Source organism: Adiantum capillus-veneris, chromosome 25 (genome assembly GCF_014529385.1).
Source record: "Adiantum capillus-veneris isolate H3 chromosome 25, ASM1452938v2, whole genome shotgun sequence".
NCBI lineage: Eukaryota > Viridiplantae > Streptophyta > Polypodiopsida > Polypodiales > Pteridaceae > Adiantum > Adiantum capillus-veneris.
Window position 1 is genome coordinate 91,236,665 of NC_140955.1, and position 24,785 is coordinate 91,261,449.

The following is a 24,785-nucleotide window of genomic DNA, read 5'->3' on the forward strand; positions in this document are numbered from 1 at the left end:
GGCTATGTTCAGTGGATGCAAAGTGAGGGCCTTTGTCCAGATGAAATCACCTACGCGTGCATCTTGAAGGCATGTGGCTCTATGCACGATGCTGATATGGACTTCAAAATTCATTGTGATATGGTTAGTCTCGGGTTGTTGCAATAAACTATCGTGCTTTGCAATGCCTTTGTCGATATGTAGGCCAAATCTGTTGTACTTTAGGGAGCACAGAAAGTACTTGAGGACATTTATGTATGGAATGTCGTCTCTTGGAGTGCATTGATTACGGGATATGTGCAACATGAGCAGGACCAAAAATCTCTAGGTTGTTTTTAGCGGATGCAAAGTGATGGCCTCTCTCCTGATGCATTCACATACGCATGCATCTTGAAGGCATGTGGCTCTACACAAGATGTTGATATGTGCATAAAAATTCACACTGATATTGTTATTCGGGAAATGTTGAAAAAGATGTCATTCTTGGGAATGCCTAGGTTGACATGTTTGCTAAATTTGGTGCACTTTAGAAATTCACTTCTGATATTGTTAGTCCGAGGGTTGTTGCAAAAAATGTCATGCTTGGCATGCCTTGCGCGATATGTATGCCAAATGTGGTGCACTTCAGAAGCACAAAAAGTGCTTGAGGAGCTTCCTGTTCGGAACATCATCTCTTGGAGTGTATCGATTGTGGGATATGCACAAGAGGAGTAGGGCATAAATCTTTAGGTTGTTTTTAGTCGATGCAAATCGAGGGCCTCTCTCCTGATGCAATCATGTACGCCTGCATCTTGAAACCATGTGGTGCAGTTTAGAGAGCACCAAAACTTCTCGAAAAGCTTCCCATCCGGAGCTAGAATGCACCGATTGCAAGATTTGACCCAAAGGGGTACTTTTCGGTGGACACGAAACGATGGCCTCTCTCCTGATTGCAAGATTTTCTCCACAAGGGCAACCAGGGACCATCCGGAAGATTCAACCTACCCTAAGACCACGGACATCAAAAGTAATGTAGGTTTTGGTATGCATGATAGAAAAAGTGAATGTGAGAGTCAACATGTTGGAAAAATTCGAGCAACACATAATGGTGGGAAGGTGATGCAACAACGCAAGAGAGGTCTGGCAGTCGATCCATCCAGCATTGTGCTTCGTGCAGACGACGAATAGCAAAGGTACACTCATATTTTGTGTTTTGATTTCCTCTATGTGATGTCAAAGTTCTTAGATTACATCATGTATACAATAAAGCAATGAATTTATATCATTTTTGTTGAAAAGATTTCAGATGAAGGTGACAACAACTTGTTATGCCCAACAAAGGGACACACGGACAATACAACAAGACATGGCAATGCAGAATGATACATGTCTTTATTAAACATTGGTAATGAGTTCTTCCTTGTACAATTATGATATTCTACAATAAAAAGTCCCTCTAACACCGAAGGAGAAGCATAAGTCCCCCTTCAACACTGGAGGGGATACAAGTGGCGAGGGAAGGGCACATTCCTTACGGTATCTTTATAAATGTGGAGAACTGTGCCAGCTCCACACCATACATACGTGTGGTTTTTTTTTTTGGCACAAGCATTGCAAATGCACAAAATGCATCTTGCTCCGTTTTTATTATAATGTGGAAATTTTTACATCCACACTTTTTTTAATGCAAAATCTCATTTGTGATGCGAGGTCGTAGAGCTTATGGCGAAATCTTTGAGGAAAGATGTTGTGGAGCCTTCATCAAAAGCTATGCCATGCGATAAAATCCACACTACTATCAATTTTTTACTTCTTACCATATACATAGTGAAGCAATCAAGGCAAACTAGTTGCTTGCCACTGACACATAGTGTCTTTGATAAGCAAAGAATACAAGCTCGAACCCATGATTAAGAAGTTGAGGGGCCAGCGATGGAGGAGCTTGCCTTTGAGCTCATCGACTTGCTGTAGGTAGGGAAAGCCTATGTGGAGCGGAGCCTAGTGTAGATCTAGAGGCAGCCATGACCAACATCAACAGAAGTTGGGCAGTATATAAGCAACCACCATGAGCAGCAGGTCAAAAGGCCGATTTCCATATCAGATCAGTACCAAGAGAACAGATTCAAGAGGGTTGGGTGTCGCGTCTGTGGGAGATGGCCGCCTTGACTAGGTGGCAAAGAGAGACAGTTCGCAGCAGGGCGGGGCTAGAGGTGACAGAATCAAATATGTCGTCTTGCGGGTGAAACTGCATCCTCTAGCAGGGGTTTGTGTAACTCTCCGCCTCTTTTGGCAGAGTTACTGAGAGAGGGTGGCGGTAGACAAGCTCGGCTCTGACGTGCACAGGCGTGGTTAACCCCTGCTATGCACGAAACGCCTCAGAGATGTACCAGAGCAGCTCAAAGTGCATATAGGTTGGACCTAACCCTAACATCAATACAATAGATTGAGATTGGCTAATAGTCATGAAAAGAGAAAATCAAATCTTCATGATAAAGAAAGTTGTGTTGGAGGACAATCATAGGCATCAAAATATCCATAGGATTGGTATAATCTTGCCATAGGCAAGCCAATATCAATACCATGATTAAGGGTTAGACCAAAGACATATAGCTAATGAATGGGGTGCTCCATGGTTGGAGGTAACTGTCTTCAAGATAGCATGAGCAACCTGTTTTGGCGTAGTTATAGATCATAGTGGTCGAAGTGGATTAAATTCATCAAGGAGGTTAGCTTGGATGTTAAGCAAAGAGTGGTAACACCCAACTTTTGGGGCCATAGAAAATATGTCTCCACCCGCTTCACATCTTGGAGGATTTTTGGGTGAATATGTGTGGTTTGCATCACCACTAGCATATATACTTGGGAGAGACATAAATTGGTTGTTGGGATATACTAGCATCTCTAAATTGTGTGTCAATGGGATTAGGACTACAACTGACGCGTTTTAATCAAATTTTAATACATGCTTGATTGCATTCTCAAACATTTTAGATGCTCTCCTTTTACCTTCTCGTTTATAAGCTTTATCCAATCCCCTTATAATGCCTTGATGATACACATGGAATTTTTTATAGTCTTGTGGGCTCTCAGTATGAAATAGTTCATTATTTGTGGACACAAATGCCACTACTTGTGAGCAATTTGGTGAAACTCTTTTGTTAAGACACCTAAATATAGACCTCTATGATAAAAAAGATAATTTATGTGAAGCTTTGCCATTAGGGTGATGGAAGAGTTTTGAGTGCAAGAGCAACAAATTGAAGACATGCAAGGTGCAAGTGAGACATCGAGAGGTCAACCCCCTCATCATACATATTCCTGGTGTCGAAAAGCTCTAAACAATTACAACGCACTAGTTTTTCATGGTTTAGTTATAATTTTCCAAAAGATTTAAAGTTTCGGAAAACCACTGGATTTTATATAGCCCAATTTAGAAAATTGCTCTTTGAAAATGTTGTCTAGATGCCCCTTCTTATTTTTATAGATTTCCTGATGGATGAAAGCCTTTAAATAGCATTGGAAGTTGGGTCTCTTTTCCAGGAAACTCCCCCATACACTAAGGCTGCTCAACTAACGGAGCACTTTTAAATTCCCTACATCAGCCCAGTTTACACTGCCCAATAGCTATATTTTTTGGGCTACATAAGGCCTTAGTAAAGCAAGGAACTCCTGGGAGCAATTGCAGACCATTGGATAAAGCTTGTTGATTAGTGCCACATTGCTTTTTATACTGAGTAGGTCACACACACACACACTCTTTCTCATCCTCTTATGTAGGCCGTTGAGACTTTTCACATTATTGAGTTTTCCATCCATTGGCTCTTTTAAAGAGGGACTTAGAGTGCAACTGTTTGCAATTGGAGTCTACCAACACAATCAAACATCAGTAGCCAATGAGTTAGGCTGTGTATTCAAAACACTACTTACATGAACTGGACCATGTTCACAATCGAAGGGTCTAGCTCTCTCAATGTTACCTCACCTCATCCTTGTCTTGTCACGGCAATTGACTTAGCATGACTATCTCAAAGTTCAGACCAAGGTAAGCAACCAAATTGAACCTTGACAGGAGTTAGAGCTACAAGGGATCATTAAGTACATGATGGCTCAAAGACATTTTAGAAGACCTTTGTTTGGTAGCCCTAAAGGAAAACCTCCAGACAAACCTCAACATTTCGACCATAAGCTATATTAAGTAATTTGGTATCAGTTACCCTTGGTGCCAACTTGTTCATGGTTATACACATGCACAAGGCAATACCAACCAATTCAAAAGGACACAATGCACAAGGCCACTTCGCCAATGACTTCCAGATACTAACCACTTGGCACAATATATATCTCCCTGATATAAGCCAATGACTTCCAAAAGCAAGCCACTTGGCACCATATAGATACAACACATGCCTTCAAAGGCCCATGCAGTTCTCTTCTTTATTTTCTTTGACTTCAGGAGGTCGTTAAAGTTCCTTCAAACAGGGTGCATTTTAAGGGAAAGAAGGCTCTGTTTGGCTGTCCAACCTAGGCACAATTGACCACTCCAAAAAGTTTCGGGATGTTCCGCTCTAGCATAAGCTGGGAGGCAATAATCTACATGGGGCTAGGGAATCCAGTGGAGTGGCCTCCTAACAGTCTTCCACAGTGCACATGGACAACATCTTCCACAAAAACATCTTGACTAATCAAGAGCTGATCAGTGAAACAGGTCAACATTAACTCCAAATAGCAATGTGAGTTCACCAATAGAATGCCAACAATGCAGTTGAGTCGGACAGCGAAACCCAAAAGAGGCGCATCTGTTCTATGCTGTCTGCATGCAACCAAAAGGCATATGATGAGATAAGTGTTAAGTTATGTTCCACTATAAGCTTCAAAAGATCTGCACTTACAAATTTAAGAATTACGAACAATGAAGGGAGCTTAGGGATTGTCCACCGTATGGGCCATCCAAGTGGGTATCCTTATTCTTAAAACAACCGTATAGTCGCATGCTCCTGAAAATCAACAGCTGATAACGGCTCCATTCGAAAATAAAAAATCTGCATTCCCCACGACTGCCTGAAAAAAGGTGAAAATTCTTGAATGCAACATTGCCCAAAAAGTCAGTGACATGGTGGACTATTATCATATGCAGACCATCCAAAAGTTATCCCACTGATTGTATTGCCATAATGTCAAAATTTTCTTGTCGGAGGGTGTTGCGTTTACCAAGGAAATGATACGATTTAGCTTGACAACTTTTCCTGCTTGAAGGCATACGGGAAAATTACAAGAAGGGACAGTCCAAAGTAATCCTTGAAATATGCACACCCTCCGAAGTATATATGTACCTTTCTAGGGAAGGCTATAAAGTATACTGCTGTTCAAATGCCTGCTTCCCTACTTTCGAATTTCCCAAGCTCATGCACGCACCTAAGACAGTGCGCCACATCACAAGATTGGGGCCACAAGGAAGTTGTCGTATCATTGCTACAGCTTTGTCCAATTGGCCTATGCGGACCAAGAGGTCGAGAATGCAGCTATGGTGCTCACGAATTGGAACAATCCCATGCTCTTTCCCCATGGCCTGAAAATATGTCTCGCTCTTGTTAGATAGCCCCCTTCGACTGCATGCATTGAGAACAACAACAAATGCTATTGGATCTGGTTTGACACCTGCTCCGACCATCTTATCGAAAAAATCGGCAGCACTCTTACTTTCTCCAGCTTGAGCATATCCAGCCAAGAGCGCTGTCCATGCGACTACATCTCGAACAGGAAGGTGATCAAACACATGTTGAGCTCTGGCAAGGGAGCCACACTTTGCATACATATTGACCAGAGTGCTACCAACAAGAATGTTCCTCTGAAGAAGACCCGTTCTGTCAATCTCAGCATGAATGTCTTCTAGCTTTTCTACAGATCCAATACTTCCGCAAGCTTTCAAACCACAAAGAAATGAGACGTCTGTGAGGCACAAACCCTCAGATTGCATTTGTGAAAAGCACTTCACTGCTTCTTCACCATTTTCATGGTCGATATATCCTAACATTAGGGAATTCCAAGAGACAACGTTGCGGGATCGAAGCCTATCAAAAACCTGTTGTGCCATTGAAAGCAAGCCATGCTTGGCATACATGTCAACCACGGCACTGCCAAGGAAAACATCATCATCAAGCAAGCTTCTTCTCTCTATCTCTGCATACATTTCTTGTCCCTTAGCAATGTCTCTTGCACTTGTACAAGCCTTTAGGATGCAAACAAGTGTGATTGGATTTGGGATGACACCCTGAAGTTCCATCTCCTGGTAGCAAGCCATGGCCTCCTGATATTGCCCACATTCAGCATAAGCCCCTAAGAGTGAAGTCCATGTAACCACATTCTTTAGTGGCAATCTGTCAAACACCTGCTTTGCGTTAGTTGATGCACCGCATTTTGAATACATGTCGATCAGTGCATTTGCAACAATGAGATTCTTCTCCAGTAAGCCTGATCTGACCACCTCTGCATGCAATACACACGCTCTTGCCAGATCCTTAAGTTGTGCGCAGGCCTTGAAAGCAGATATGAAGGTGTAGTCATCTGGATGCACAGAGGGATTGCTTTGCAAACGTGCAAACATGGAGAGGGCATGGTGGGGTTTGTCGCACTTGAGGTAGCCAGAGATGAGGGAATTCCATGAGAATGCGTTTGGATGAGGCAGTCGAAGGAAAGCTCTGTGGGCAAGGGGGAGGGTAGCGGCATCAACGAGCATGGGGACGAGGTAGTTGCCGAGCACATGGTGGGTGTCGAGGCCATGGATGAGCAAGTAGAAATGGAGACGGAGCGCCTGGGTCCGGTGCTTCTCGGCTCCGCACCTCTGCAAGGTGAGGGCGAGGTCTTGTATGACGACATGAGTTATGCTGCTACTTCCTTTTGTGACGAATAGCTCTGTATCAACCAGCCGCAGCATACTCGAGCTGCGCTGCCATGATGCTAGTTACTAGTAGACCTTGGAGGACGAGAAGACGAAGACCAAATGAAATGAAACATGTCACATGCTCCATCTCGACATGTCGCATGCTCCATGTTGAGGTGATTAGCTTGACGTAAGGGTCACACTCTAGTAATGTATTATGGTCTAACTCTTAACTTGATCGAAGGGACTCGCGCCCGTTCCCTCACATCGAAGGGAGTGGGAGCTAAGCTAGAAACGTGGGTGATGTAACATGCAAAGCGTAAACCTCCAGATTGCTCTCACATCCTGATACATTTGCATTGTAAGAAAGCATCATTCGTTGTGGGGTCTAGTGATGGGTCATCAAGCAAGTGTATTGCATGCCATCTCCCAAACCACTTCTTCATCCACGCGAGCTCAATATTTGGATACAATGTATCTTTTGAACTTTTTTGCTTACCTCCCAATTATATGAAGTTGATGTGTAGAGCTTTGGCGCATCATTCATGAACTCCATAACTCTCCCCATTTCCATAACCTCAATGGGAATATATTCTAACTCAAAAGCGAAGGAGCATTTGTGGTGTTTGTAGCTTAACATGGTGGAGTAGGGGAACCGAGGGAGCTTTTTATGGAGAATGGATCGTTTGGTAAAATTATTCAAAAAGCTCTCTCCATCAAGTTTTTGCTGATTCTCTAATCTTCTGCAAAAAGCTCCCTTCGCAAATTGAGTGATAGCCACTCATCACCTAATCCATGTCACTACTATTTCCCAATTTATATTCTCTCTCTCTCTCTCTCTCTCTCTCTCTCTCTCTCTCTCTCTCTCTCTCTCTCTCTCTCTCTCTCTCTCTATGTGGCACACATGAACTCCATATAACTCTCTCACATTTCACGAAAAGGGTCACAAGAACATAAAAATCCACTTAATTGCAAGATAAGGCCACTTGAGAATAAGGATGTCTCTATTCAAAAGCATGTTAAAAGCGATTGTTCATAACGGTTTACAAAAAGGATCATTGTCCACACAATGCGGGTGCAGACTGAAATATTTACTCTAAGTCATAGGCTAGTGGATCTAACTCCACAATGTTTGGAAGTAGCCCCAACAAAGATGTTGCCTTAAGGGCACGATCCACCTCATTTGCATGCCTCTTGTTTCGCTCCTGCATCTCTCTAAGTCGATGCGCTTGCATTTTCAAAACGGTGTGTAGCTTGGTGGAGAACTCTTCGTTGCTCTCAAAAATTGTCATCATTCGGTGCATCTGGCTCCTCAACAAAGCCAATGTCCCACATTCTCCTCTGTACTTGACGACAACATCATTCTCGTTTGTATACTGCGCAAGCAATTGCAAAACAAACCAATGTCTGTGTTCCATACCCCTGCACAACAAATGAAGGTCAAAGCAAGAAGATAAACTTTATTTTTAGATAGAAGGTGTCAAAATGTACCTCGCATAGGTGTCCCATCCTCCTCTTTTGTCCAATCGTCCTCATCTAGAGAATCGAACGAGGCAACGTCTGACGGTATGTCAATGGTCTCTAATGACTAAGTGTGCTCTTTCTTCATTGTGGACATCAACATTGTGCGCATCGTCCTACTTTCTTTCTTGCAAATTGGTGTCTTATTGACAACTACGTTAAGGTGGTCTGCACTCCATCCAACAATAGTAGCAATATCATGAACCATGCCATAATTATCTCACTGATAGACAACTATAAATGTAACATTTAATGCACTAGTAACTTGTGTGTAGCGAAAATTGATAACATAGTGAGCATTTCATAAGAACAAGTTCCTAATGAGCATAGAGAGAGAGAGAGTACTTGATTTGAGAAAGAAACTTAGCAATTTACACCTAGCTAATTTCGCATTGACAATACTTGAAAAGAGAGAGAAATAGAACAATTGACAACAGTTGAGGACCGGATTTACATGGAGCCGGTCCCCCCTCCATAAAGGCTTTGTATTATAGCTTCTCCCATCAAAGGAGACTTTTGTAAATACAATCTTTGTGTTCCTTAACAATACTAGTTGGTGCAATGAAGATGGAAGCTTCATGCATCAAATATGCTTGAAAAACACACCTAATGTCCCTAGCCTCTAGCCTCAGTCCCAAGACCTCACACACCTTCAAAAATGGTGAGAGCTTGCTGGGAATGAGGGATAGATTGAGAGGAAGAAGATGTATCTTACGAGAAAGAAGTATTCTCCTCACATAATCACTCAAATAGCATAGCTTAGCTTAGTAATTAGCATGGTAGAGGAGATGAGCATGCCATTGAAGCTTGGCTCTTGGTTGGATTTGCATTCCATAGCCAAGAGTTGTTGGTGTAGGCCTCTACTTCTCAATGCTTGGAGAAGGAGATTGAGTTCTTCTTGCACACATGAGTTGTGTGTGTGAGTGTAGCAATGTCTTAGACTAAAATGCAACCCACTCTCTCTTCTTGGTCGACCCCTCTTGCTAAATGCTCATGTTGGCCTCCCATTGGCTCCTGTAAAGCTTAGCCAATCACAAATTAGAAGCATAATTGACATGTGTCCCCTTTCCCCTTTTGTGAGACCTTTAGGTAATTCAATTAAACTCTCATTGGACCTCTTAGTCTTCTGGCCAATAGGAATCAGGCAACCCATTGGGCTGCTGGATGCTCATTGGATCCCTTGGTAGACTGCCCAATAGTCTTCTAGGAGCTTAATTATGCTATTGGTTCTTTTATCAAGCATTTTTAAATTGATTAGAATAATTTTACTCTAGCCTAATTCTCATTGGTCCGCCTCTATGGCCATCCAATAGGATTTGAGGCAACTAGCCTAGGTGCCTGGCATGTGTCCAGTATTCCCTTTGTGTAAAGGGGGAGCTTTGGAGTGTGTGTGTGTGTGTTTCTCTCTCATCCCCTACTATTAGGGCTCGCCCCCTCCTTCCTAGGGATGTGGGAAGACTTTTTAGTCTTCCCATGACCATCCAATTTTCCCCCTACTATGGCCATTGGACAATTGAGTTATTTTTAGGAACTTTAGCCTATGGAAGCCTTAATGGAGCTGAACCTTAGGTCTTTTAAGCCCTATTGAAGCACATTGCTCTTTTGTAGACTGTCCCACTTTGGATCCCTATTTTCCCTCCTTTGGATCCCTGCAGAGACCAGTCTGACAGCCTTACCAATATTCTAGCTTTTACTCCCCTGGTACTTCCCCATATTAAATGATCATTTTAACAAATTATTTGGGAGAATTAGATATTAGTTTTTATGGCATTACCTCTAAATGAAATCATAGTCATCCTCAACTATGAGGTAGAGAAGATAAAGCCTAGTCATTAATCCGTTTTCTAGCGGGTAGAAGATCCCTATTTTACCCTACGACACCATTCCAGAATGGATGACTAGTCCATTTGGTCCTTGAGAGCCTTAGCTGCCGCAAAGCATGTCTGCACATTAGTCCGTATCAATCTTCCATAGTAGTAGAGTGACAAACTCTACTTGGTGTTTGGGAGACGTCGTCCATATAAACATGATCCTAAGCATGCATACTTATTAACATGTGCACACAATAAAGAAAAAGAGAGTCTTATAAGACAAAAACTTTGTTTATTTATACATATTTACATTTGCTTACTCTAGGGAATCATTGTAAGCATTGACAAGGTTTAGGTTATCCTTTAATTGTATGCCTTGCATCCATCTAGCATCTTCAAACGGATAATTTTTAAACTTGATAAGGTATTGTCGGATAGTCTTACCGCCTTGTAATACCTTGTCTTTGTGTCGAAGAATGGACTCGGACTGCAACACCTCTTCTTTGTCCTCGATCTCTGATGAATCTTCGATGATTGCTTCTTGAGGCGGCTCTCCTTTGTAAGGGTTTAGTAGGCTCACGTGGAAAGCATTGTGTATGAGCCAATGGCTGGGCAACTTGGGTTGATAGGCCATCTCATTGATTGGCCTAAGAATCTGAAAGGGACCATAGTACCTTTTTGCTAACTTAGCATAGTACTTTTGGTGTCTCGTAGGATTCTTGCCCGTTGTGTGCCTTAATCGAGCCTTGGGAAACTTAAGCAAGACCCAATAATTTTTTTAAAAGGCTAGGGCTCTTCTTTGCTTATCAGCAACAACCTTTTTCCTTTGCTGAGAGATGGATATAGCATCCTTAATCTTTTGAAAAGGTTCTTGCAGGTCTTGGCTATATTCATATGCAACGAAGATCTTCCCATGTATCTTAAGTAGCAAGGTACTTTTTGATATTCCCTCTATCACCTCAAAGGGTGCTTTTCCCATGGAAGTATGTACAGTGTTGTTGTAAGCATACTCCACTAAAGGTAAGTACTCCTCCCATTGGGACTTTTGATCTACATCTGTGACATAAGCTTTCAGTAGATCAAAATGAGGGAAAACACACACTCACAAGCTTCCTTTACACAAAGGGAAAGAGGGACACATGTCAACTCCCTAGCACAGATGCCCAGAAGGTGTACTCAAATCCTATTGGATGGCCATGGAGGTGGAACAATGAGAATTAGGCTAGAGTAAATCTAGTTTAATTAATTAAAAAACACTTAATAAAAGAACCAATAAGAATTAAGCTTTCTAGAAGACTATTGGAAAATCTCCCAAGAGGTCCAATGAGCATTCAGTAGCCCAATGGCTTGCTTGAATCCTATTGGCCAGGAGACAAAGGGGTCCAATGAGAGTTTAGTTGCATTAATTAATTACCTAAAGCTCTCACAAAAGGGGAAAGAGGACACATGTCAGAAGGCTATCACTTATGCTCTTGAAATCCTATTGGCTAAGCCTGGGGAGGTCCAATGGGGTGGTAGCATGAGCAAATAGTGTGAAGCAAGAAGACTCTCTCTCTCTCTCTCTCTCTCTCTCTCTCTCTCTCTCTCTCTCTCTCTCTCTCTCTCTCTCTCTCCTTCTCAAGCTTTAATGGAAAGCTTATCACCTACTCCAAGCTTGTGAGAAGGGAGGCCTACACCAACAACTCTTGGCTTTTTGATGCAAATCCAACCAAGAGCCAAGCTTCAATGCATGCTCATCTCCTAATTACTAAGCTATGATATGTTAATATGAGTGATTATGTGAGGAGATGTACATATTTCTCGTAAGACTACTCCTTTTTTCTCTCAATCTACTCTCATACCCCGCTAGCTCTCACCATCTTTGAAGGTGTGTGAGGTCTTGGGTCTGAGATCGTTAGGGAATTGATGTTGTGTTTTATAAGTGTTTTGCTTAGTGCTTGAAGCTTCCATCTTCATTGCACTAGCTAGTATTGAAGGAACACAAAGTATTGTATTGTAAAAATGTCTCTCTTGATGGGAGAAACCTATAATACAAAGCCTTTTGGAGGGGGGATCGGCTCCATATAAATCCTGTCCTCAACTGTTGTCAATAGCTTAATTTCTCTCTCTTTTGAAGTATTGTTCATGCTATCTAACTAGGTGTTATGCTATTTGTTGCTCTCTCCACCCAAGCACTCTTGTTATTCTCATTAGGAATCTATTCTAATGAAATTCTCACTATGTTCATGCTATTTTCCGCTACACACAAGTTACTAGGCCATTAAATGTTACATTAGTATCAGAGCACAAGGTTTCTCTTTTCTTGCTCAAGAAGAGAGGTCCTCAAGCTAGCTATAAATGGTTGTTATTAATAATTGCAAATTAGTAAGTAGAATAGGGATTTTTTAGCCTTGCAGTGCGCCTGCCTTTGTGCAGATAACGAGGCATCACCGTCGAGAGCTATGGTCTTACTAATGGAGTCCTACGGGGATTGCCTACGGCTTAACCACTATTGAGCTATTAGACGCTTGACAGGAGCCGGTGCTATTTTTGTGTTGAAAAACCCTCTCTTCTATTCCTTGCAATTAATGGTATTCGAGCCACGGGTACAGTAGCTTGAGTGCTTCTTCTAAAGGCGTAAAGAGGAGTAGTAACTAGGGCTTGAAGTGCCAAAGTACACCTAAAAAGTTTACACCTAAAAGTTGTTAGAATGGCTGACAATAGTAAAGAGAGTGAAATTAATTTGATAGCTTTGATTTTGCTAATGAGCAGGCTACTAATGATGTCCCTATGCTTGTTAACTACCTTGTTTCTAGGCTTCAACAAGCCATGGGCAATCCATCCATCCAAAGTGAAGTGCAACGACAGCTTCATGCTCATGGGATTCTCCAAAATCCCCACCATGACGAGAGAGTACTTAGGAAGCCTCCTTGCGAGACTTCCAAAAGAGGCTCCTCTCCGATTCGGGAAGAAGAAGAGGATCCATACGAAGGGCTCAAAAATTTGCTTCTTGATTACGCATCTCCCTCTCAAAGGAGAACTCAACCCCCACCAAAGAAACGAGAAAAAAGTGAGTCTCCTACCACCTCGACGGAGATGGCTCCATGAAGACGGCGGGCTAAACGCTCTCCATCACCTCCTAAACGGAGAAGGCCATCACACACTTCTCCACACCATAATTCAAAGAGGGATGAAAAAAAGCAAGAGAAGAAAAAAGAGATAAAGAGGACACCATCTTCTCCATCTTCTTCAGCCTCTTCCTCTTATGAAAGTGATGGTGCAGACAAAGAAGATCAAGGCAAGAAAAAGGCGAGAAAGAGGTCACCCTCTTCTCCATCTTCCTCAAATTATTCATCTTTTGAAGAAAGTGATGGTGCAACCTTTGAACCATCAAAAAGAAGAGGCCATAGGAAATCCTATGCCACATAGAAGAGGTCGTCCAAGCTCAAGAAGTTTAAAGAGGGAGGAAAGAGAATCTCTTTTCTTACCTACGATGGCACCTTTGGTGCTATGGACAAAGTCTTGGCCTTTATTCAACAATTTGATGTGGCGTTTGGAGATGAGGGATTTACGGAGTCCTCTAAGTTACGCCATGTAGCTATGCACTTTCAAAAGTCCACCAGGCAATGGTGGTCTAGCCTACGAGCCACCGGTGAAGCTCCATGAACATGGAAAGCTTTAAGAGCTTTCATCATGAAGCATTTTTTGGCCACCGATGCCAAAAACAAAGTAGTCACCGAATGGCAAAGCTTGAAGCTCTCTCCCTACGAATCCATTCACAAATATGTAGACAAGTTTTGGGACTTACATCTCAAAGCCACTATCTTCAAAAACATGGATTTTGGAGAGCAAAAACAATAATTTTGCGCGGGCTTAACTGAAGAAATGGCGGAGTATGTCAACTCCCAAAGGCCACGCACCATATTAGCGGTTATACATCATACTATGGTGGCTTCTCGAATCAATTTCCAAATAGGGGATAAGAGAACTTCTAAGCCCACGAAAAAGAAGGGTTCCAATGAGCCTAAGGGGAAGGACAATGTCCAAAAGTCTCCTAAGGGCAATTCCAATAAAACTAAGGAGAAGGGAGTTTACAAAGGTAAAAAGAAACTCTCTTCTGAAGAGCTTGAGCGTTATCGCAAGGATAACCGTTGTTTCAAGTGTGGCGAGCAAGGGCATGTGTACCATGCTTGCCCCCAAAAGAACACCCGCCATGAGCCTCCTAGAGCTACCTTGGTTGAAATCCAAGAGGTGGACATTCACCACAAAGGATCTCCTCTATGCCATTCTTGGGGAAAGGGAAGAGAACATGATGCTTTTATTCTCTTTGACCCTGGTTCTACTCACAATTTCATATCCACAGAGTTGGCCACCAAGCTAGGCATACAAGCCTACGAGATGGGAGATGTCCTACCCGTAGATGGTGCTTTCAAGGGGCCAGAAGCTTCAGTCACTCCCTTAATTGGGAAATTGAGGCTCCATGTCCAAAGCTATGTGGACAAAGAGGACTTCTTTATATCTCCTCTCAAGCATGAGGATGTAATCCTAGGGGCACCATGGTTTGATTGCATGGCTGCCAATGTTAAATTCCCTGAAAGAAGAATCTACTTTAGGTTCAGGGAAAATATATGTACATAGATGCTAAGGAGTTGGGTAACACCATACCCATTGTACATACACAAGCTTTCAATAAGTCAATAAAGAGCTCTATTTCCGTGTACATGATTTTTGTTAAATATTCGCAAAATGAACCTAATGCTTTAGCAAAAGAAAATATAAACAATCACAAGGAATTAGAGTTATCCAATTTTCTCAAGGGGTTTCAAGATGTTTTTAATGACGATATCCCTTGTGAACTACCTCCTAAATGAGGCAATGGTGACCATGCAATTGAACTTCTTCCAGGAAGTTCGCCGCCTAATAAACCTCCTTATAGAGTTTCTCAAGCTCAACAAGAGGAGATTATCTGGCAAGTGCATGAGTTGGCTGGTGAGAAGGGCATGGTGGCATGGTTAGGCCTAGCTCATCTCCATTTTGCTCACCTGTGCTATTAGTGCAAAAGAAAGACGGCACATATCGTATGTGTGTCGACTATAGAGCACTAAATAGGATCACTATCAAGATTAGGTTTCTCGTTCCACGGGTAGAAGACCTATTTGATAAGCTACAAGGGTCCACCTACTTTAGTAGGATTGACCTAAAAAGTGGGTATCATCAAATAAGGATAGTTGATCAAGACATTGTAAAGACCGCATTTCGCACTACGTTTGGTCTTTACGAATATATTGTCATGTCTTTTGGCTTGAGCAATGCACCAACGACATTCAATCGCTTGACGGAGAAGCTATTCAAGCCTCACCAAACCTTTATTGGAGTGTTCTTTGATGAGATTATCATCTACTCTAATTCATTAGACGAACACAAGCAACATCTCCAGGTAATATTTCAAGTTCTAAGAGAGAATAAACTTTATGTTAATCGAAAGAAAAGTGAATTTTTCTTGGAAGAGATTCAGTATTTAGGTCACATCATCTCTCAAGATGGCATCCAAATGGATACATCAAAGTTAGAGGTAATAAAAGGATGGCCAAAACTAAGGAATCTTCATGAACTAAGAAGTTTTATAGGTATGTGTGCATACTATAGACGCTTCATAGAAAAGTTCCCACAAATTGCAAGACCATTACATGACCTAGCAAAGAAAAACGTTTGGTATACATGGTCTGCCAATGAGAACAATGCTTTCAAAAAGCTTATCTCTCAACATGTGCATACACTACCGGATCTCTCAAAGCCATTTGAGGTCCAATGTGACGCTTGTGGTGATTGCCTTGGAGCTGTTTTTCTCCAAGAAGGGCATGCCATAGCCTATGAAAGTCGAAGGCTCGACCCTGTTGAGCAAGCTCTAGGAATATATGAAAAGGAACTCCTCGCAGTTCTACATGCCTTAGACTCATGGAAGCACTATTTATTGAGGACTCCTTTCATCCTGCGAACGGATCACCAAAGTCTTAAGTACTCCATGACGCAGACCAAGCTCTCCGACAAACAAATGAGGTGGGAAAATTTCCTTTCGCAATTTCATTTTCATATTGCTAACATTGCTGGTAAGAATAATCAAGTAGCCGATGCACTCTCAAGACGGCTGAGAGTAAATGCGGTTTCCATAGCAACTCACAATGATCTATATTCTATGATAGATGAGTATGCTATTGATCGCGATTTTAGAGCTTTCATTAGGGAAGAAAAAGGAACCATTTACTTTACAAGATGGTTATCTTCTCTATGGCAATAGACTATGCGTTACTAACTCACTTCCTGTGAGAAAGTAATGTATGAATCTCATGCTCCTCCTTATGTGGGGCATAGAGGGATTCAGTCTACCCTAAAAGGGATTGAAACATAATTCTATTGGCCTACCATGAAAGCAAACACACAAGAGTATGTTTCTAAATGTGTGGTATGCCAAAAGATGAAGTTTGATAGAGGGAAGCAAGTTGGATTTCTTCAACCTTTGCCAATCCCTAAGTCACCATGGGAGAGCATATCCATGGATTTTATCTTTGGATTGCCTAAGTCTATCCATGGGAATACGGGAATATGGACGATAGTAGACAGGTTCAGTAAACAAGCTCATTTTATACCTGTCAAAAAGACTACCAAAGCCCATCAAATGGCAACCCTCTTCATTTCACAAATCTTCAAGTACCATGGCTTGCCAATGTCCATAGTGTCGGATAGAGATCCTAGAATGATCAGTAATTTTTAGAAGGGTCTCTTTGAGAATTTAGGGACAAGGCTAAACTTCTCTTTGGCCTATCACCCGCAAATGGATGGCCAAAGTGAAAGAGCTAACCTAACAATTCTTGATCTACTAAAAGCCTATGTAACGGAAGTAGATCAAAGGTCCCAATGGGAGAAGTACTTACCCTTAGTGGAGTATGCCTACAATAACATTGTACATACTTCCATGGGAAAAGCACCTTTCGAGGTAATTGAGGGAAGATCAAAAAGTCCCCTGCTACTTAAGGTACACGGGAAGATCTTCGCTGCAGATGAGCATAGCCGAGACCTACAAGAATCTTTTCAAAAGATTAAGGATGTTATCTCTATCTCACAGCAAAGGCAAATGGCTGCTGCTGCACAGAAGAGCCCAAGCCTTTAAAGAAAATGATTGGGTCTTACTAAAATTTCCCAAGGCTCGATTAAGGCACACCACGGGCAAGAATCCTACGGGACACCAAAAGTACTATGCTAAGTTAGCGGCCTATCAACTCAAGTTGCCCAACCATTGGCTCATACACAATGCATTCCATGTGAGCCTACTAAAGCATTACAAAGGAGAGCCACCTCAAGAACCAACTATTGAAGACCCACTGGAGATCGAGGACCAAGAGGAGGTGATGCAACCCAAGTCCATTCTCCAACATGAAGATAAGGTACTAAGAGGCGGTAAGACTATCTGACGATATCTTATTAAGTTTAAGAATTATTCTTTTGAAGATGCATGCAAGGTATACAATTAAAGGATAACCTAAACCTTGTCAATGCTTACAATGCTTCCTTAGAGTAAGCAAATGTACAAATGTTTAAAATGAACAAAGTTTGTGTCTTATAAGACTCTCTTTTTCTTTATTGTGCACAAAAATGAAGTAGTATGCATGCTTAGATCAAGTTTGCGGAGACGACGTCTTCCAAACACTAAGTAGAGCTTGTCACTCTACTATGGAAGATTGATAGGACTAATGTACAGACATGCTTGTGGTAGCTTAGGCTCTCAAGCACCAAATGGATTAGTCATCCATTCTGGAACGATGTCGTAGGGTAACATAGGGATCCTCTTTTCGCTAGAAAAAGGACTAATGAATAGGCTTTATCTCTTTATCCCATAGTCAAGGACGACTATGATTTCAAGAGGAAGGTAATGTCATAATAACTAATATCTAATTCTCCTAAATGATTTTCTCATGTTAAACTGATTATTTAATATGGGGAAGTGCCAGGGGAGAAAAAGCTAGAATATTGGTTAAGCTGGCAGACCGGCTATAATAAGGATCCAAAGGAGGGAAAATAGGGATCCAAAGGGGGGGCCATCTACAAAAGAGCAATGTGCAACAATGGGCTTAAAAGACCCTAAGGTTCAGCCCATTAAGACTTCCAAAATGCTAAGGTTCCAAAATTCAAAGGTTGTGTCCAAAGGTCAAACATTAGGGAATTGGATGCTTTGTGTGTGTCACAAAAAATTCTTCATAATCCCTACATAGGAGGGGGCGAGCCTTGCAAGTAGGGGATGAGAGAGAAACTCACACACACACTCACAAGCTTCATTTGTACACAACGGGAGAGAGGGACACATGTCAGCTCCCTAGCCCAGATTCCCACAAGTTGTACTCAAATCCTATTGGATGGCCTTGGAGCCTTGCAAGTAGGGGATGAGAGAGAAACTCACACACACACTCACAAGCTTCATTTGTACACAACGGGAGAGAGGGACACATGTCAGCTCCCTAGCCCAGATTCCCACAAGGTGTACTCAAATCCTATTGGATGGCCTTGGAGGTGGACCAATGAGAATTAGGCTAGAGTAAATCTAGTTTAATAAATTTAAAAAGACTTAATAAAAGAACCAATAAGAATTAAGATCTCTAGAAGACTATTAGACAGTCTCCCAAGGGGTCCAATGAGCATTCAGCAACCCAATGTCTTGCCTGATTCCTATTGGCCAATGAGAGTTTAATTGCATTTATTAATTACCTAAAGCTCTCACAAAAGGGGAAAGGGGGCACATGACAAAAGGCTATCACTTCTGTTGCTTAATTTCCATTGGCTAGGCCTGGGGAGGTCCAATAGGGCTATAGCATGAGCATTTAGCAAGGGGGGTCGACCAAGAGAGAGAGGGGACTGATTTTTGCAAGGCATTATCACACACACACTCACAGAATCTCATGTGTGAAGCAAAGAAGACTCTCTCTCCTTCTCAAGCGTTAATGGAAAGCTTACCACCTACTCCAAGCTTGTGAGAAGGGAGGCCTACACCAACAACTCTTGGCTTTGTGATGCAAATCCAACCAAGAGCCAACCTTCAATGCATGCTCATCTCCTCTACCATGAAAATTACTAAGCTAAGCTATGCTAATATGAGTGATTGTGTGAGGAGATGTATAGCTTTCTGGTAAGAATACTCCTTCTTCCTCTCAATCTACTCTCATACCCTGCTAGCTCTCACCATCTGCGAAGGTGTGTGAGGTCTTGGGTTTGAGACCGTGAGGGAATTGATGTTGTGTTTGATAAGTGTTTTGCTTAGTGCATGAAGTTTCCATCTTCATTGCACTAGCTAGTCTTGAAGGAACACAAAGAATTGTATTGTTAAATGTCTCTCTTGATGGGAGAAACCATAATACAAAGCCTTTTGGAGGGGGGACCGGCTCCATGCAAATCCGGTCCTCAATTGTTGTCAATTTCTTAATTTCTCTCTCTTTTGAAGTATTGTCCATGCTATCTAACTAGGTGTTATGCTTTTAGTTGCTCTCTCCACCCAAGCACTCTTATTAATCTCATTAGATATCTATTCTAATGAAATGCTCACTATGTTCATGGTATTTTCCGCTACACACAAGTCATAGGTCATTAAATGTTACATTTATCCTATATGTAGTCATGGAATTATGCATTCATTGATTAACATTCAATTGTGTGTAATCTCACACACACCCATGCTTGCACATCTCCGTGGGAACATCCCGTAAGGAGATTTTTTAAAATTGAAAGCTTCTGTCCACTTTCCTGGCACGACGCAAACAACACCCTTGGACCCACATACCCACATTTCCACTGATCACTGTTGTTATTCCTGTTGTCCGTTATTGGTGCTGCCAAATGAACATTCAACACACTCGCCAATATTGTCTAGACTCCATACTCAGTATCCGACCCTCCTGTGCTTGCCTTGGATGCTCTTGAAGAGGCCACACCGTCAATTGCTCCACCGTGTAGCTCACAGACACCCGCTCTCTTAGGTGATCGACTTTTGCTTCCCTTAGGCTGCGTTGACAAGGCCAAGACCTACACACTTCCTCACTCGCCCTAGCTATTTACACACAGCCAAAACGGGGGTAGTAGGTACTGCGGCCCCACATGATCTCGCTACCTACTACACACACAAACTTCCATTCCTATGCACAAAGACCTGGCAACCTATCCTCTCTTTGACTCTCTCTCTCTGGCATTGAATGATGCCGCAAGCCTTATTACCTCATTGTATCCACTTCAAAAAAGCACACCCCTCTTTTTCACTAAAATCCAAACCAGGGTCTTGTTAATCATATTCATGATGGAAGGCCACCAGGGTCTGCTGCAATTATGGCACAAGAAAAAGAAAAATCCACACACACATACATCCATCCAACTTTGCCGCTTTCTTGGCCCCTTATTTGCTCAACACACACAACAAGCTGCTCTCCCTTGCGATCTGCCTCACTGGCAGTGTAGATGATAGTCAAACAAACCCCCTGAAGGCTTCAATGCTACAACCACATTGCAATGATTCGTGGGCCTCTTCCATTTCGGCCATGGATTCCATCAACAGGCCTGCAACTTGGCTAGCCATCAAAAGCATGGGTCCTCTGCCTTGGCCATACCCCACACACACAGTACACACAGCTCCATTGCAGTGATCCTAAATCCGATCTCGCCTCCTCCCTCTAGCTTCCTCTCTGATGTCCGGCTCATAATCGGCAAACTTGATCACTTGACACATCAAAAAGTCACAATAGTTTTTTATCAAAAAATATGATTAATTGACCAAGGAAGGAAGAATTCCCACCCGCTAGTAGTTCCCAAGCTAGTAAATGACATGAGAATTGATCAATTGGAGGGAGGAAGGTGGAGCGATCCTTACAAGCTTTGAACCCAACTAATTGCCTCCCTTTATGGCCACTCAAGAGCTTATCTATTATTGAATAAAGGATGGCAATGATCATGCTTACATTCTTTTCACCTTGATTGTATTTGGCTATGGCTAGTCCTCCATCATGCTATATATGAGAGTATGGGAAATGAATTTTGTGGTTTTCATCGAATCATTGAAGATATTTGGAGTGGATACACCAAAATTGTAGGACTTATCCCTCCCTTGTTCTTTTGATATGTATGTCAAATGAGCATCAATTTTGGGTACACAACCATGAGGTAACAATAAAACTTTGGGTTTGTGATAAAGCTTGACATTTGTATAGCTCAATTTCAATGCCAAAGGGGCTAACTTTTTGGTAAATAACCATCACAGTTTTTCATAGATTGCATTCAATCATGAATACTTTTAGTGCATATTTTGAATTCCAAATGTTTTGGTGCACTAATAATTGAGCTATATTGTAGAGGTATTGGCCAATGACATAAAAATATGGTTTTGGTTATCTCATGAGAGTTAAAAATTCACTCAGCCCATTTTCTATGAATGTCATATCTGCTATACATAAGCATGGTGTTGACATTGGTTGCATGTGGTTTCATTGTGTGATGGTTTCTATGCACAAAATGACCTTACTCGCACTAATAATTTTACTTGTGCATGGTTTAGTGTGCAATTTGCATTACACTAAAAGACAAATTCTTTTTGGTATGCATGAGGGCTACATTTTTGAGAGCTACAATTGACATTGCATGGATGTTTGGTGGAGAGTGTACATTAAAATTTGGATTTGACATTGCTTGTACCTTTTAGTGCTTGAATTGAATGCAAAAACCTTGCATAGCACTAAAATTGAGATTATTTGAATGGCCATTTGAGCATAACATTTTTAGTGCTTACTTTGAATGATAAATGCTTAAGAGCACTAATGATGGATTTATTTCGAAGGGATGTGGCAAGGTTGGGATTTCATTGATCCAATGAGGGAATTGGAATTGCAATATATTGCAAAACGTGGCTATTTAGAGCCGTTCACTTTCATTCCAACAAGTTGCAGTCATCTCTAGCTCATAGATTTCTCTAAAATTGTAAAATTTCATGTGAGCTAATTGTTAGCCAACTTTTTTGGATATCTTTAGAAATGTAATTTTGGCTTTCAAGAGCCACTTCATTTCATTAAAGTTGCATTATTTCTAGCTCTTTGCTTGTTTTAAATTCCATATTTCATTTGAGCTAGAAATTGATCAACTTTGAATCATGCACAAGAGATTGTAAAAATTGCAAAATGAGATTATGTAGAAGCATTTTCTCTCTCATTTTTTGATGTGTATGTATACACTTGCTACTAAAGAGCACCATGTGCGTAACTAAAGGCACTTTTTTCCCTAGGGGTTTTTCCTTTACTTTTTTCTATGAAATGTTAAAAACAATCCTCCATGAACTTCAAAAAGATGTAGCAATGTACTAATAGATTAGGAGCTTTTTTATAGTTCTTAGACATGATAGACTTGGATGATTTATTAAGATTGGTCACATAGTTTCTAGGCTAGTAGGTTTATGAACTTGCATTAGCCTAGGGTCATAATTGATTACTTGTGTTTTATGCACAAAACTGAAATTTTGAGTGGTTTAATCTTCATATAGTTTAGGTGTTTTTTTTCTTTATGTTGTTTAGTTTTTGGCGATGACGAAACCATCTTTTAGAAGTAAAAATTCACTTTGCATAATTGTTCATTGTACTTCATGTTTTATTCATCCTTGTTGGTCTTTGATACTCAAGACTTGTTCTTATGTTTTGCAGCTCAACATTCTTCCATGGACGTGCTTTCTACCATGGCACCGTGTTCTGTTTCAGTGGTACACGAGGACGTGCGTCAAATTCATTAGGAGAAATATGAACCTTGCATGGGCCTTGTAAGGAATCCTAATTTTTAGGGATTAAGGCTAATGTTGTGTGGGGTTTAGGGGGCAAGGGCATTAAAGAAGGTAGTTTTGAGTAGGCTTTTCTAGCCTTTTTTTTAGACAAATGTAGGATGTGGACCTAAAGGGTTGCTTTCTCTCTCTAGCTTTTTTTAAAGTGAAGGAAGCATAGGGGTGTGTCCACATCAGCAATTCCGTGAGTCAAAAAGAGTCAAAATTTGACTTTTAAAAAAAAATTCATTTTTATTTGTTTTTTACTTAAAACTCCCTCCCAACATATATACATATCCAAAAATCATTTTTTGACCCATTTTTTAACCCACAAGCTTAGAAAGTCCATTTTTTCAAAAATCTTTTCCCCCAAAAAGTAATAAACATTTTGTTCTCTCATCCTCCTCCCTCCTCTCTCCCTCTCCCTCTCCTCTCACTCTCTGCCCCTACCTTCCTCCTCCTCCCCAATCTCTCCCTCCCTCCTTCTCTCCTCCCATCCTGCTCGGCCTCTCTACCCTTCCCCCTCTATCTTTTCATCATTTGCCTCCTCACGCAACAGCTTCCATGGTGCTCACGGACATCACAAATGGTTTGCTTCCACCACCACGTACTCCGCACACCAAAAGCATACATATTCGCTTACCCACAGCATTTGCATCGAAGACCACTAGTGAAGGTGATCAAAGGTCATCACAGGAACGTCGCACCGCTTGTGAGACCAATGTTGACATTTGGGTGGATGGCCATTTGTATCTTTACGATCCTATAAGCCGCTTCCATCCACCGTTTAATAGCCTTTCCACATTTCTCAATTTCTTGGGAGGGGAGAAGCAGGCTTGTTAGGCTATTGCAAGCGGCTGTGTATGGGTGCAGGTGCTTCTTTGCATATGTGGATGCACGAATGTCAAGCTCTTCACCTCAAGACGACGGCATTACAAGAGAGTGTTGCCTCTTCGGAGAGGGTAGTTAAAAGTCTTGAACAACAAATGCAAAAAAAGGAGTCCCACATCCAGAAGCTTACCAACACCATCACATACTTGAAAGAAACACCCCTTGGTGCAAGGGAACGCAAACGCCCGTATTCATCCATTGAAACTCTTGCACATTCCGGAGGAGCACGCAAACGACGAGTTACAGCCACAAGGTGATTTGGTCTTTACTTGCATGCTGCATTCTTACTTCACACTATTCTCTAACATTTATGTTTATTTGTTGCTAGAAACTTCATCCAGGAGGTATGCGGTGGAACAAGCCAAGATAATCGAGTCAACCTTCTCACTAGTTGTCTCAATACCAAGGACGTTATTTCTATCTTACAATCACCTGGAGGTAAGCACATTAAGGATGCAGTCACCAAGGACCTTATGCGTAAATTAAGAAATGTGGTTAATGATGATGACGTTTAACAAGCTTGTGATGAGGCTGGAATCAACACCAAATCCTATCAAGCTATTTTTCAACTCCTAAAGGATGCCCTCAAAGAACATGGCATTGTGGAAAACCTATTTCCCGTTCCTCACAAGGTCAAGCTCGCAAAGAAGGCCACAGACAAAGATGTGTTCTCCCGCATTGGGACATACCTACACATTGAAGACACAATGCCAACTTCCCTTTATGTGTTCTGCCGCATTGGGACATACCTACACATTGAGGACACAATGCCAACTTTCCTTTATGCTTTGTGCGCAACAAAGACAAGGGGAAAAGGTAAGAAACAATCCATAAGACCTTCGAATAAGGGCTTTCCTTACACAATGTGGAACAATATTTTCGTGGATCTTAGAAGGCTTCAAGAATCCATGTTTAGATTTTACGAGTT

General features: G+C 41.6%; 1 protein-coding gene across 2 annotated transcripts; it reads right to left on the reverse strand.

Moving 5' to 3' along the window:
* Window positions 1-3,845: 3,845 nt before the first annotated feature.
* LOC147425276 (putative pentatricopeptide repeat-containing protein At3g47840) lies at window positions 3,846-7,004 on the reverse strand. 2 transcript variants are annotated; one of them, XR_015186457.1, is made up of 2 exons: window positions 4,848-7,003; window positions 3,846-4,768 (listed from the first exon to the last, which is right to left on the reverse strand). XR_015186457.1 is itself a non-coding variant. In XM_086500446.1 (2 exons), the coding sequence occupies exon 1, from the start codon at window positions 6,887-6,889 to the stop codon at window positions 5,303-5,305; it is 1,587 nt and encodes a 528-aa protein (XP_086356572.1). In that variant the 5' UTR covers window positions 6,890-7,004; the 3' UTR covers window positions 3,846-5,016; window positions 5,289-5,302. The 2 variants fall into 2 exon arrangements, 1 of the variants encoding a protein (XP_086356572.1); XM_086500446.1 differs by having other exon boundaries at window positions 3,846-5,016; window positions 5,289-7,004.
* Window positions 7,005-24,785: the final 17,781 nt, after the last annotated feature.

Coding starts and splice junctions, on each gene's coding strand:
- LOC147425276 (XM_086500446.1), bottom strand. CDS start 6,889: ATGCTGCGGCTGGTTGATACAGAGCTATTCGTCACAAAAGGAAGTAGC.